At 42.3% G+C, this 15,010-nt stretch overlaps 1 protein-coding gene across 1 annotated transcript in view; it reads right to left on the bottom strand.

Moving 5' to 3' along the window:
- Positions 1–353: 353 nt before the first annotated feature.
- The window catches only part of nbas (NBAS subunit of NRZ tethering complex), a 150,286-nt gene continuing 135,629 nt past the window's right edge, over positions 354–15,010 (bottom strand). The window contains exons 51-53 of the mRNA XM_070849214.1: positions 13,194–13,341; positions 11,698–11,832; positions 354–1,505 (exon numbers count right to left, since the gene is read on the bottom strand). Coding sequence (XP_070705315.1) covers positions 1,230–1,505; positions 11,698–11,832; positions 13,194–13,341 — 559 coding nt within the window. The 3' untranslated portion in view covers positions 354–1,229. The remainder of the gene's footprint in view (positions 1,506–11,697; positions 11,833–13,193; positions 13,342–15,010) is intronic.

The raw sequence follows: 15,010 nt of genomic DNA, 5'->3' as shown, positions 1-15,010 counted from the left end.
ACATTTGAGGGCAAGCAAAAAATACACACTGGATCTTTGGATAAGAGGGCTGTAATTATCTTGGAGCAATGTGGAAATGCCGCAATTATAATGCAAATGTTTTGAGTGCATTCATTATGAGATTAACACAAATCTTCACAAAACCCATTAATTTAAAAGAAAAGTAAAACTCACAGAAATGTTAACATTATTAGCTGAAAAAAATTTTTCTTTAACAAAAAAAAAATAAAAACAATGATGTACAAATTTAAATGTTACCTCACTGTGACTTTTGTACCAACACTATTGTAAAAATAGAAATAGAATACCATAAAAATGCAGCACAGAAGTACAATGACTCATTTTCAGGTCATAAGATGTTTCTTTATTTCCGATCTGAAAGGTGAGACAGAATAAAACTAAATATTTTATTCAATGAAACAAACCATGGTGACAGCATCGCCGTGTGCATAAACACGCACATACACATTTATTCCTCATCATTATTAGCTCTACATGATATCGCTGGGGTGCCTGTGCTCGTACACAGTATTTGTGCATACACACGCACACATGTACACACAGCGCGGGGCAGCTGCGGGGCTAATTTGTTTAGAAGGAATTAATTAGACATTATTAGGGGGAAAACAATGGAGCAGAGGCAGGGTGTTTAATGTTGGGACGTCAAAGAGGCAAACCTGTCACGGAACAATAGGCTAATATCCACCCACTGCTTCCCGGCTACTGCTCAATTACTTTATCACACAATAGGACACAGTACACACACACAGACAGACAGACATGCAAGAAGCAAGTGCATTTTCTGATCAGCCCTCAGTCTGAACACTCATTCATGACTGAGAGAAGGCGGAAGTTGTCTTTGTGTATTTATGCGTGTGTGTGTGTTTCTAATTGAGCAGATGTGTCAGTATTATCTGCTATTTTGCCTTCAAGGCAGACACTGCAGCTGCTGCAGACGTGTCTTCAGTTGATGAACCCGAAACCCAATTACAGAACAAAACGCAGAGGTACGGTCTGATGTTGCATCTCAAGTTGCCTCATGCTAATTTTTTCACATCTCAATCCAATCTAATTCCACTCCTCTCTCAACACCTTCCCGCTCTCCTTCTCTAAATCTGCTTAATCACTGCAGTCCGTGGCTGAGGTCCAAACTGGCTCCTCATCGCTGTCTTTCCCTCACACCATGTCCCCACCCCCTCCCTCCCTCCCTCCCCTCCTCCTTTCTAACCTCACAGCCACTTCTTGAGAACAGCCAAGGCAGAGTTGAAGGTGAACTGGGCCTGATGGGTTCCGCGGTGAGCCAGCAGCAGGGAGCCCGCCTCAGGCCCGTGGCCTGCCGCCAGCAGCTCAGCTGCGACTTTCTCTACGTCCCAGCCTCCCTCCTGCTGGTGGGACAGCATGTGGGAGCTGAGCAGGGGGTACAGGGCTGAGGATATGCAGCCCACCAGGAGGCCGGCATCAAGGAGCAACGAGAGGAGCTCGGCGTCACACGAGGAAGCGGTCTCCTGGAGGAAAAAAGAAAGGAGGGAGAAAGTGTAAACACAGATGACAGAGTCAGGAGAAACTTACTTTGCTTTTTAAGTGCGACTGCATTTTTTCATTCTTCTGAATACATGCCAAGAGATTGGTTGCATATTTTGGCAAATATTCAACCAGTCTCTGCCAGGTAACCAGCTATCGTCCAGCAGAGCTTTTCTGCTCTAAACACCAACTGGCTGATAAAATGCTGGTGGCCGGTAGATTTGTAGACCAGCCACAGTGGTCTGTACAAACAAGAGCTATTGTAACTTCCTGCTGCAGCAGCATTATTTGGAGTCAGTCTGTGATTACAGTGTTACACGCTTGAAAAAACCTGATGAGGTCAGAGTGGTCAAATCCTGTGTTGACCCTGTGGCAGACCACCATTTCCCATGGCATGTGCCTACACACACACACACACACACACACACACACACACACACACACACACACACACGCGCGCAAACACACACACCAACCCTTCTCTTTTTCTTCTGCAGCTCAGATTTCAGAGGAACATTCTCCGTCACCAAAACAATCCTGAGCACATGTTCACACAGCCATAAACAGAACTTACATAATATATTAATCCCATCTTTCCGCCTCTTTACATCAATGAATTGCATGCAAATTCAAACAGCTAAATGGCTCAGGGGTAGCAGTGAGTGGTTTACAGGCCATGGAGAAGCAAAGCTGAGTGCTGGGTTTGAAAGGCCTCTCTCTGTGACTCAGCCCCCCCTCCTCTACATCCTCTCACCTGTTTGCGGTCTCTATTATTAAGTTTGCACTTGCACAACTATACACGCATATGTGCGCGCATACACACACACATATACACAGAGACAACAGCAAGTCCCTGTCAGGGTATTTCTGGAGCTGAGGCAGATCAATTATAAATGTGGAGCTCATGTCTCCTATTCTGTAGTCGAGAAGGGGAGCAGGCCCAAATGATTTTCTCTCCCTCACCTCATAATTCTCTCATCTCCTTGCCGGCCTTGCACTGTTTTTCTCTCGTTGAAGGACAATTCATCCTTAAAAACATAAAACTGTAGAAAAAAAGATCCCTTCACTGGTGTGATGATGGATATTAGTGTACCTGAACGATTCACTTGAGACGTGAGAGATGTTCAACTGTTGTCATTGACAATGACACTGTTCTCTCATGGAATCAGATTTGGTTCATAAAATGAGTTTTACCTTGTAGTAATGCATGTAGATCACAAAAAGCGCATTAACGCTGTGTCTCAAGATTCATAGTTTATGTAGAAGAATTGCAGATTTGGATGCACTCACCATTCAAATATACAACTTCATGGTTGCTTTGGTCCCAGAGGGAGACGGAGAGTTGATATATAACAGTTATGGAGATACAGTACATCATGCATGACTAATAATTTAATTTATCCCTTCCACTGGGAGTCGGGATCAGATGAATCATGACAAGCTGGGGGAAGGGGGAGGGTCGGAGAGAGAGAAGACAGATGGAGACATTTTTGGATCTTGAGACAAGAGGTGGATGAGGAGGTCATCCGGCTATAATGAGAATTAGGGGAAAGAAAGACAAGAGGGCTTAGGAGTGTGGAAAATGGAAGATAGATGATAGAGAAAGATGGAAGGAGAGAGCTGAAGAGGGGAAAGTCAGACGCGCACTGAAGCATCAGATACATACATTTTTAAGGGCACCAACTGTTTCCAAGGCCTGAATGCTCACTAGAACCAAGGAGAGGCACTTCAAAACAACTTAACAGTTCACTTTCAAACTTTTGATTCTGAGGCCTGAGCAGAGGCTCAAAACACATGTTGTACATGGGATTTCTGGAACCGCAATGAGCATTGATCTAAAACGGAGCTCAGTTTCTTAAAAAGCGAATTCAAAAGTATGGACAAAATAAAAACCAACCAGCTGTTGGTAAATGATCCTTCGCTGAACAGGAAAACTGTGAGTGCACAACTACAGCAAGAACTGAAGGTCAAATTTAGATGTCTGGATGACAGTCGATCAGCTGTCTGTCGAACAACAGCAAATCAATTGTCAGCAATTTGGATGCTTCATTAATTGTCAGACCATTGCCAACCATCTTGTTACAGCTATTTCATTGTGAGGATTTGCAAGATTTTCTGTTTTTTATTTTACTGGTTGATTAAAACAAGACCAAATGATTAATAATGAAAGTAGTCTGATCTTAATCTTCTACCTGCAATTAAATCAATTGATAGATTGAGGAATTAATTCAAAAGTCTCACCATCTGACCACTCGCGTTTACTGGCCTATCAGACTTATCTATGTATTAACTAGGTGAACGCAATGTTAGTACCCATATCAATGATGGTGAAAACTACAGCAAGACTTAGAGCCTACAGCCATGCTAGCAGCTTTGTGAGGCAGCACTGACACTCCTGCCAAGCAGTGCTGAGAACATGCTCAGGTGTAATATTTACCTTACTGAAGACGCTTAGCTTTGCACGTTAGTGTGGTAAAATTTGCTTATTAGCACTAAACACAAAGTACAGCGGACACTGATGGTGCTGGATGAAAAGTTAGAGGATCACTTAAATTATTACAATCCATCCTGCGGAAGACATAAATGGAAGAAATGTAATGGAAACCATCCAATAAATGTTGAGATATTTCAGTCAAAACCAAAGCGGTGGCCTGACAGAGCATCAGTGCCCTCCCAGCAGTCTTGCCACTGGCACGGCTACAAATAAGAACAAAAATGTAATATACTTGAATTATTCTTTAATATTTCTACTTTATTAAATGTGGCCTTGTGGTGTCATTTGAGGCCATTACTGTAGTGTGATTAAGGGCTATACAAATATATTTGACTGGATTTGTCCTGAAGGCGTGCTAAAGTCTGAAATCGCCTTATGCACTGTGGATGTAATGAGGGCTCACACCTACAGTGTACACGTGGCTCTGCAGGGCCCATAAATGGAGACCACTGGTCTGAGAGTCCTGAGAGTACCAGGTGGCATCCAAAAAAGAAGCAAAATACAATGTATTTATGTCACTTTGATTGAAATGTGTCACCGGCCATCAAGAAAGGCAAATGCAGTTGCCAGTGCTGTGGATGTTTTAGATATGACACCTGCAGGGTGCTGCAGAGGTGGCCAGTTTAGAAAGTAACAACAAGCGCATATATTATCACATCCAACCAGTTCGGGCTACATGGGATGTGCACAGATTTAGAGGGCAAAGATTCAGCATGGTGCTATGACCAATTTAGGGACAGGGATTTATACATACATGGAAACAACCACTACTTACATACACACATTCTGTCTTTCCAGCATTTCCCAGTCCATTATGGAAGAGAGAACAGCATAGAGCATAACTGGGTCCCACACACACACACACACACACACGTACACATGCACACGCGCACACCACCTCCCAGGCTATTACTGTTTGACGGTGTCAAGAGAGACAGCAGATTTGAGTCTTAGAGTCAGCTGGATTGACAGTCGAGCTGAAAATAGATGTGAAGGAGCAGCAGAGAGATGGAGGGATGGAGGGGAATCTTGATATCAGAGCTGAGCAGATAACTTTATGTCCTTTTTACAGCGTGAACAGCTTTGTCACATTTCAGGCACTGCTGTTCGTCCAGTGCACACACATGTATGCAGTATATGGTGGTAATGAAGTCACAAATACAGCCAACCCTGAATTTTCTAGGAAATGCTTATCCTCTGCAGCTACTACTACTGTGCTACTGCTACTACTGCATGAGAAATACAGTTACTCTAGGAATAGAATAGAATACTTATTAATTTAAGAACTATTTTGCATTCATAAATACTGTGAAACTTGACAAAAGCATGTAGGGATGGGAGATTTTAAACTTTTTATCAACTTTCAGTGGAATTATATGATCATATCCCAATTTTGGTTGTCTAAATTAATGATTCCAAGCAAACTGTAATTAAAGGAATAATTCTTCATTTTGGGAAATATGCTTATTTGCTTTTTTTTTTGCAGAGAGACAAGAAGATCAATACCACTCTCATATCCATCCATTAAATACACAGCTACAGCCAGGAGACAATTACAGCAGCTTTTCTTGGCATGCAGATGCGAGCTAGCTGTCCCCCCCACCACCCCCACCCACTTCCAGTTTTTATGCTAAGCTAAGCTAACTGGCTGCTGGCTCAAACTTCGAATTTAGCATAAAGCCTTAAGTGGAATCGATCCTCCCATCTTAACTTTCAAGAAGAAAGCTAATAGGTGTATTTCCCAAGATAACAAACTCATCATCTAATACAGTAAAATGAGTTTTGTTAAACCTATATGAAGTGTTTGGTCTCATATAATTATAATTAGTTACATACACTGTCAGACAGTGGAGTACAGACTGACCATTTGTCCTATCATGATATGACATTTACTGCTAAAGTGCACCACAAACTGTCACAGCGCTCAGATGTCAGGCACACTGTCCTCTCAGTCGACTCTACAGCTAACAATCCTGTCTGTTGTGCCTCTCACACACCTGGATATCCATCAATACTACCTTCCTCCCCCTGTGATTTTTCCCTCCTCACCCTCCCTCTCTTGTTCTCTCTGAGTTTTTGAGTCTCCCCAATGGTCTGTTCAGGCCTCACCTTTACAAACAGCTCATCGCAAACGGAATCTGATTGAGGAGGGAATACATCTATCATGCCCTCCTTTCTGTCTCAAAGGTCAACAGCTTGGAGAACATGAAAACCTGTCCTGCAGTTCATGCATGTTTGTGCACAGGTCTGTGTGTGTGTGTGTGTGTGTGTGTGTGTGTGTGGGTCAGGTTAAAAGCCCCTCCAAATCTTTTCTTTAAAAGTTCAAACAACACTTTGTCTGTCTCTTCAGTGAAGCGAAAACAAGAGGCATCTTCTGTCTGGCGTGTGTGCTCGCACTCGCAGCTGGCGTGCGCCGTGAGTGAATGAACAAACACTCAGCGTGACAAGAGAACTGACACATCAAACTGAAGCCATGAGATGTCCAATCCCCCTCTCGCTTTTGTTATTACCTTCTCATTTCATTGCTGTCTCACCCTGTGAAAGACAACCAAGGTTGACTCTCCTGCTTGTTTTCAGTGGCCGCTAAATGTTGCCTGATTGGTCTGGTCTGATCTTTCACACCCTTGTTTTCTATTCTTGCCCTGCACGTCTCTCATTTCCTGTACATGTCTCCCTCCGCCCTCTCTCTCCCAGTGCTAAACCCGGCTGAGAGCTTAATTGGAATTACCGTACACGTACAATGCCTAATACATAATGCATGGCCAAGCCTTCTTTTATCATTTAAATCATAAAGCTTCTTTGGAATGCCAGACAACACACAACTATCTCCTTTCCTCCTCCTCTCATCCTTTTCTCTCCTTCCCTCAGGCTCTGCTTCCCATCCCTCCATCCTTGCTGTCCCTATAGGCTTTAGTGGTGCACCAAACTGAGTGTGTACACACACACACACACACACACACACACACACACACACACACAGACACACACACACACACACACACACACACACACAGACACACACAGACACACACAGACACACACAGACACACAGACACACACACAGACACACACACAGACACACAAGACCAAACAGTCCTTGCTTACAGCGCGGCGTGATTGAAAGTGACAGAAGAAGAGGCCGGGATGCCAAAAAAATAAAAATAAAAGTGGGCTGTGACGCACATGAGCAAACACAATCAGGGATCAACGCACGGACTTGCAAGCAAACACAGCTAGATTAACAGGTCCAATATGGCACAAAAGCCGTAAACAAGCCCATTTAAATGAGCAATTAGACACATAATCACTCCATCACACATATGCAGAAATGTCTCTGGTCTTTGCTTTCTCCATGTGCTGTAGTAAGAGTGTAGTAGAGAGACACTTGGCATTTGAAAGAGTTTGGAGGGTCTTTTGGCCTTTATGAAACCACAGCAAAATGATAAGGAATGAAAACACAGTGTGTTTATCTACTCTACAGTAGTCAATTACCATTACTTCCGAGGCCAAGAGTTTGCATATGATTGACTAATTACGTAAGTTTGTGGGGTTAACTTATGTTAAAAAAGTCACTCCAGGACTAGCACATCCAGTGTGTCGTGTTTCCCTCAGTAAGCCTCTGATTTGTCAGCACATCTATGGGAATGGCTTTCACAAGTTCACCAAACATTTTGGGAGCTCCAGGTGAAGTCGTGGAACCCATTTCTGTAGGTGCTAATCAGCTCCAGAGCAGACCTTAGATTCAGGAGTGATAATTACCCTCCCTGCCCCCTGTCCCCAAACCTTTCCCTTCATGCCAACATAGGGTAAGAAAGAAAGAAAAAAGAAAAAAACTTACATTGTATTAACAAAAAACCATATAAAGTTAACCAGAGATGGCGTTTCAACCAATTCATGGGATCAAAGTTAGCTCAATTGTTAGCTCAGTTATCATTTCAGATGAAAAATTCATGGTTAGAAGTTAAAATTGATGGTTACCATTTATCAGTGAGAATCCTGCTTCTGCACATCTCCACGTTCAAAACTTAATGAAAATTTAAAGAGGCAGATCTGCCATTGTCATCATTGTAAACTGCATCTATGTCATGTGGGAATTTAAAGCCTGACAAGCATAGCTACAGTAACTAAGGGGGTTGGGGCTTAACATACAGTTGATTAATTCAAGTAAGATTTGATGTGGGAGAACAAAGAGTGAGTGGAAGAGCCAAAGGCAAAAAGGTGAAAAGACACAAGGACTGATAGAATATTTTGCTGCAGTAAACTTTGGTGTAGATTGCAGCTGTGTATGTCTTCCGTATCTATATAAACTGTACGTTGCACTGACAGCTCATTCATATTGGCAGGACAGCCCTTATCAGCCCCTTATCACTGTCTTCTATTATTCAGGCTGGTGTTGACCCCCGGCTCCCTGCTCGACGGCTCCTCTCTGCTCCTCCCTGGTCCATACATCTTCACTAGGAGGAGCAGAAAGGAAAAGCAAGGAAAGAAAGGAAGGAATGATCGGAGGCTGAGATTGAGGATGAGGAAGTGGGAAAAGGAAGGGGTAAAGAGAGGCAACAGGTTTTTCTGCTTACCGCTGAAAAGAAATAAAAGCTTGCACGCCCGCACTGCATAGTCCTGCATCATAAAGAAAATACAACCTCTTCCTTGTTATTTGCTCTCTCTACTATTTCTTTGTCTCTCTTTCAATTTATATACTCCTTTCTATCTCTCCTCCTGTTTTACTACGCCCACTGTAGTCTCCTCTGCAGCGAAGCAAGACACAGTGAATGTGAAGTAAAATGAACACATTTCTCACACTACAGCCAAATGAATTACCTTTTCTCATTCACTTCTTGCGTCAAGTGGTTTTCTATAACGCAATTTTAATTAAAAATTAATCTTCAGAATTAATCTCTTTTTTTTTCATTGTGATCTCATGGGCATCTCTTTTATGAAGAAAAAAACGTGTGTTGATACTGGGGAAAACAATGTGCACAGTAATCTATGACATCAGATACACAGCAGAGTGCCAGGGAACACACACTAGTGGGGCAGTGCTTTAAGATAAGACCTGCCAGTCACTAAGAGTGGCATGTCAGTGTCGTGTATTTAATCAAGAGCGCTGCTGTTTGCACAGTTGATAAATACATTGTGCATTGTGGCCAGAATCAACCATAGGCTTGGTAATTTAGACATGAAAAGGAAGATAAATAAATGAAGGAATGACGCTTGGGAAACCTGGCACATGGTTTTCTCTGATAAAATAATAATTGTTTCTACTATGCTGGAGTGAGACAAACTGTGACAAAAGAGCAAACCTTAATTAAATAATTTAATAGAAACGCTAATTAACAGCAAATTAACTGTTTAGCCTTCCTTGGTACACTTTCTTCGATCAACCCAGCGGAACTAAAATCAATTATTTCTGATCCTCCTCTGATAGGATCTACTGATCTGCTAATGGCTAGCTGCTGAGTCCAGGCTACTTGTAAGATCTGTTAAAATGCCTCTTGTATCTGTAGCTTGAATGAGGTGAGAAATGTGCAAGAAAAAACAAGTTTTGGAAGAACAGTGAAATATTCAGTCATGTTAAAGGTTTGCTCACCCAAATTACAACAAACATGTTTTCCAACCCTCAGTGGTATCAAACAACACAGCTAGTTATAGGTTTAGTTGAGGGATTAAGGACACATTGCTCTGATACACGGGATTGGTAATGCCACCGACACTGACCTCATAACGGTGATTAGGCCATGACGTGACGGCCCATATTAAATATAGTTTCTTTCTCAATATCAATGTTATCTGGGGAGGCACTGCTGTGGCCATGCAAATACATCCACACACAGAGTCCTGGCAGATGACTTTGTTAAATTTATTTCTAAGATAAGATAAGATAAGATATTCCTTTATTTATCCCACAATGGGGAAATTTCTGATGTTGTTTACATCGGGATTGTGATAACTTCCTATAGTTGTACAATCCTAAGAGTGTCACAAAAATTTCTGTGCAGCGTTTTGTCATCTGATAACCCTTCAAACTCATGGACCTGTTACTCAAACTACACTTCTGGGAGCATATTTCATGTGTAGTGAAATATGATAATTTCACAAGATTGTACCTGAAGCAACATGGCCCGACCAACAGGGCTGTTATCGAGCTGAAATTCAGCTTAGTGTTCAGTACCATGGGAAACCCTGGTTTCACCTTGCATTAAGAGTGTTGAGCTGAGATATCAGAAACGACATAGAGAGAGAAAGGGTTGGACCCCTGAATATTCATATTTTTCCATCATCAAATTTGATACTCTGTCCTTTTTTTTAATATAAACTCAATGAGCAGATCTTTCAAAACAGTGGTATGCAATCAGAAACCCTACAAACTACAAAACAAATTAATAGCAAAGCGTACTTTGTATAAATGCACTTTGGCAAACAGACACTCACGCAGACAAGAGAAAGAGAAGAGACGCACAAGCACACACAGACAAATACACCCCCACATGCGTACAACTCCACAGTGAGCAGCAAGCCAACTCATTATCAGATGTATTAGATGTAGGACGATTTCTCTCTGTCTCTGCTGATGTTATCTTCAGATGAACACTGGTCTGTGCCGCTCCGAACATGCCCCGGTTCATTCAGCTCTTAGGTGGCACAGGCGAGATTATTTCTCAAAGCAGTGTGACACACTAACTGTCTTACACCATTCCTACACCCCCCCTTTGACTCCCTGATTTATCTCTTCTGTCTTTCGTTTCATACCATCTCCTCCTCAGTCAGGCTGTTCACACTCCTGTCCGTTCTACCTCCGTCTCGGTCTGTCTAACTTCACATTTCCATACATTAGCTCTGTCTTTTTAATTCCCCTTCCTATGCTGTGTCTCTCTCTTTCAACACCCATCCCCCCTCCATCTGATTTCCTCTTCCCACATCTAAATCATATATCCTTTCTCTTACCCCCTTTGACACCCTGCTTCCCTCAGTCCCACTCTCTTTTCTCTGTGGGATAAAAGCAGCATGTTGCTCAGGTGTACCGATATCAAAGTCTTAAAGTTTCATTTAATAGGGTCTCTGTCACTTAATAGAGAGGCTTTCTCTTATCTGATCCAGAAACAAAGAGAGGGTCCGCTGGGTCTGAGAGGCCTACTTTGTGACAATTGCTTATCTGATCGGGGAACAGTGGAGACTGGCCCACACAGTCTAAAACTATTACTCTCTTATCTGATTGTGGCCTCCAAAAACACGAGTACCGTTAGGCAGTGGATGACTGTTGGCTTATTCGAATGATAAGATTCTTCTGTAGAACTTAATTCTTGTGCAACATTAAATAGGTTCTATCACTTACCTGCGAGATGAATCTGAATGGTCACCAGATGATTAAACAATTCTGTTAATTACTTGAAGGCAATTTGATTATTCCGTTATTTTCTGTGTTTTCTAGTTCCAGCTTCTCAAATGTGAGGACTTGCTAGTATTTGCATCACTGCAAACATACTGGAAACATCTTAGTTTAACTGTTTGATGGACATGATCAATAATCTCAGCTCACCATTTTTCAGGTTTTAGAGACTAAATCATGGACTGACTAGTTTTAAAAAATGCCTGCAATGTCTGCATTCAAACTGCGGTCCGTGCAGTGGACTTCACTCGTTCTGCATTTGAATTTGGACAATGCAGTCTGTTACAACGACACTTACTGCGGTCATGCTGTTGATCTGATCCAGAGTCAGCCCCAGCAGTTGCTCATCACCACTCTCAGCCATAAGTTTGAGTGCAGGCTGCTGGAGGCTCAACTGGTTTTGGAGCAGCAGGGTGGTTATGTGTCTGATACACTGGTGGGGAAGAGAGAGAGAGAGAGAGAGAGAGGGGGACAGAGAAAGGTGGGTGGATAGATGAATGAATAGATGTGTGGATAAATGGATGAAAGGAAGAGGGGGAAAAAGATAAAAGCAAAAGTGGAATGAAAACAGGGGACGGTAATCAGAAGATGGAAGTAAAAAAGCAAGGGAGAAAAAGTGGGGAGAGCAGGAGAGAGTGGGGAGAGAGTGAGCGAGGAACAGTGAAGGTTAATCGATGTGCATACACTGTACAGGCACGCAGGAACATAATACTTTTAAAAAGCTCTACACGCAAACACACACAACAGACACACAGTCCTGTTGCAGTCCTATCTAGTAATATATGGATATCACAATGCAATCTGACTCCCCCATGCTCTGCCGGTTTCATTCCAGCAGATTCAAATTAAAGCTGTTCAGAACAGAGTAAAAGGCCTCCTTCTCCACCTCCCACCCCCATCCTACACTAATATTAGACAGCCAGGCAGACAGTAGCCTATTCACACAGAATAGCATTAGCGCTAAACTAATATCACAGTCAGCTGGCGTTAGACATACAGAATGGCATTAGGCTTACCACTTCCATGGTGCTCAGCAGGGCATGAATAGCATTAGTGGCCGTCAGATATCAAAGAGTGGCTAGTGCCTATAGTACATTGCAAAAAGCACTGAACTGATGCTAACATGTTGCTATGGGTTACATGCTTAATAGGTTTGGGCTCCTGTATTAAGATACGAGATAAAATGGTGGCACTGCTGCGTGGTTACACTGAATTTAAACAAGCTTTGTTTTTGATTAAAAAAAAGAGGATAGCAGATGAATCCAGCTCTTCTATTTAAGTAGCAATGCCACAGTGTAAAAACAGTACTCATGAGGCAGAGTTGCCCCTCCCAGGATGTTATATCATTTTGTATCTTTATCATCGGTTATTATTACAGTCGTTAATGTTTCAGCTGATTTTGGTAGATTATTTTTTCACCATTTTCTATACTGTTACGTTGTTTAATCTACAGCCATGCGGCATATTTCAGAAACTGAAATTCTAAACTGTAAAGCAGCCGGCCACTACAGGTGTCAGATAAATTAAGTGGAGTAATAAGTAATAATAAATAAGCAATAATGATCATATGAAATGTAGTGGAGTAAAAGTAAAAATTATCGTAAAAGGAGAATACTCAAGCGCAAGTTCCTACAGTAAATGTATTTATTTCGACCTCTGCTGTTTTGCTTGAAATTATTTTCCTGTTTGAATTTACTTTTCACAGATTCAGCCAGTCATTGTGATTTGTGATATTAAATAGTTGAAGGACACAAGCACCTTTCGACAGTTATACAGGGAGTGTTTGCTGTTTACCTGTGCAGGAAGCTTGTGTTTGGTGTTATAGAGAGATCGCACCATGGTGACAACCTGCTGACCCAGGTCTAATTTGGCCTCTGACCCCTGACAGCGGGTCAGCAGGGCCGAAGTCAGCACCACCCAGGGGTTACGCTCCGACTCTGCCCTGGAAACAGAAAGCAAGAGAGTCCTGTGAATATGAATGTGTGTGTGTGTGTTTTGCTTTGGTGTCTTCTGAGGTGATTGTAGAGAGAAAAACACAGACTGGTAAATACGAGAGAAACGTGAGTATACATCTGCTATATCAGTGACATTTGTGTTTAGGACGACAGACGTAGGCAGGCACATACAGCATATGGTTAAACAACATTACACCATGTAGAATTACTCTGCGGTCCTACGTCACCAAATGGTAATCCTGTTAGAAAATAACTGGGCCACAGCTGATAACTGTATGTACACCATATTGCACAAATTATTATAAATACAACAGCCACATAAGAATAACAGCATCAACATCCCTTCAGAGCAGAGGCTGACATGAGTGCAGACGGAATTATCAAGAGGTTTTCAGACAATCTAATGGATTCTGACGTTGCCATGAAAGTGAGGAGGAAAGGTGTTTGACCACAGTATTCTACAGTTAATAGTAAACGCCTACATGCTGCATTTTCTCTCTCTCTCAGTCATGCCAACAACTGTCAGTGCCCAGCTTTGCTGTCGTGCTTCTTTATGAGGTCTTCAAGACCTTTGGCTAATGACTCCAGAGTGACCAATTAGCTCCCTGCAAAGCCAGCAAATGCCAATGATGTTACGGCAATACGACCTTCATGGATCTTTATATTAATGCATATCATTCATAGAAAAAAAGAAGATTGGAAACCAGGGAATTACAGTTCGGATGATAGATGGATCCTATTTAATTATTAATTTTATTGGTGTATAGTGTCATCAATGTTAACATTAATGTTAGTGATTATGGAGGCGTTAATGCAAAGCCGAGGCCTCATTATATCTGAATCAAACTACACTTTTGATCCCATGAGAGGCTGCAAATATTGAAATGATGTACGGGGGAAAATAACCTCAGTTAGAATAGTGGTTAGAAGATAGGTGTGGACATGCTAGCACTACTGGAAGTTAGGTATGTGATTAACATGACAAGCAGTGCATTAAATAATTAATAGACAGAGAGGGAAAAAGAAAAGATTGGAGATGAGAGGAGGAGTCCAATTTGAATGTGCGCTTTGTTTCACTCTGGGTGATAAAGGGTAGATGGTAACATTCTGATAAATCCTTAGTTATATGATCATTGATGGGAAATAAAAGTAATTTAAAGTGGTTGAAGCCTGATGTCAGATTAGGCTGCTGAAGTGTGTTAGAGGAAGGAGACCCTGTGGTAACAGCCTATGTGTGTGCCTATGTATATAGTTTATCTGTGAGACAGAAAGAGGTTGCAAATGAGAGACAGAGAGGATAAAAAAGGAAGAGGTGAAGAGAGAAAAACAGCAGGGAGGACAGCAGGGCTCCTGTGTGTGATCGTCAGTAGAAAAGGCAGCTCTCCATCCAGCTACCGGGGTGTCTTGTCCTGACAAGCTGCTTCACCTTTGGGTGATGCGTCCATGGGATGGGAACAGAGTCCACTTGTGCTGCTGGCACAATGATTCTTCCTGTTCTTTACCAGGGGACAAGGAGCTACTGCTGCATGCGCCTATGAGTGTCTGTGTGCTCGCCAAATCTGTCACAGGGTGCAGTGTGAGTCAGAGCCAGCCTCCATTCGTGCTTTGAATCATGACTCAGTTTATGCGGACAGACTAAAGGATAAGCTTTTTAGA

The sequence above is a fragment of the Pempheris klunzingeri genome, chromosome 18 (genome assembly GCF_042242105.1).
Source record: "Pempheris klunzingeri isolate RE-2024b chromosome 18, fPemKlu1.hap1, whole genome shotgun sequence".
NCBI classification, from domain to species: Eukaryota; Metazoa; Chordata; class Actinopteri; order Acropomatiformes; family Pempheridae; genus Pempheris; species Pempheris klunzingeri.
The sequence above is the reverse complement of the archived record's forward strand: the minus strand, read 5'-3'. Positions and strand labels throughout refer to the sequence as shown.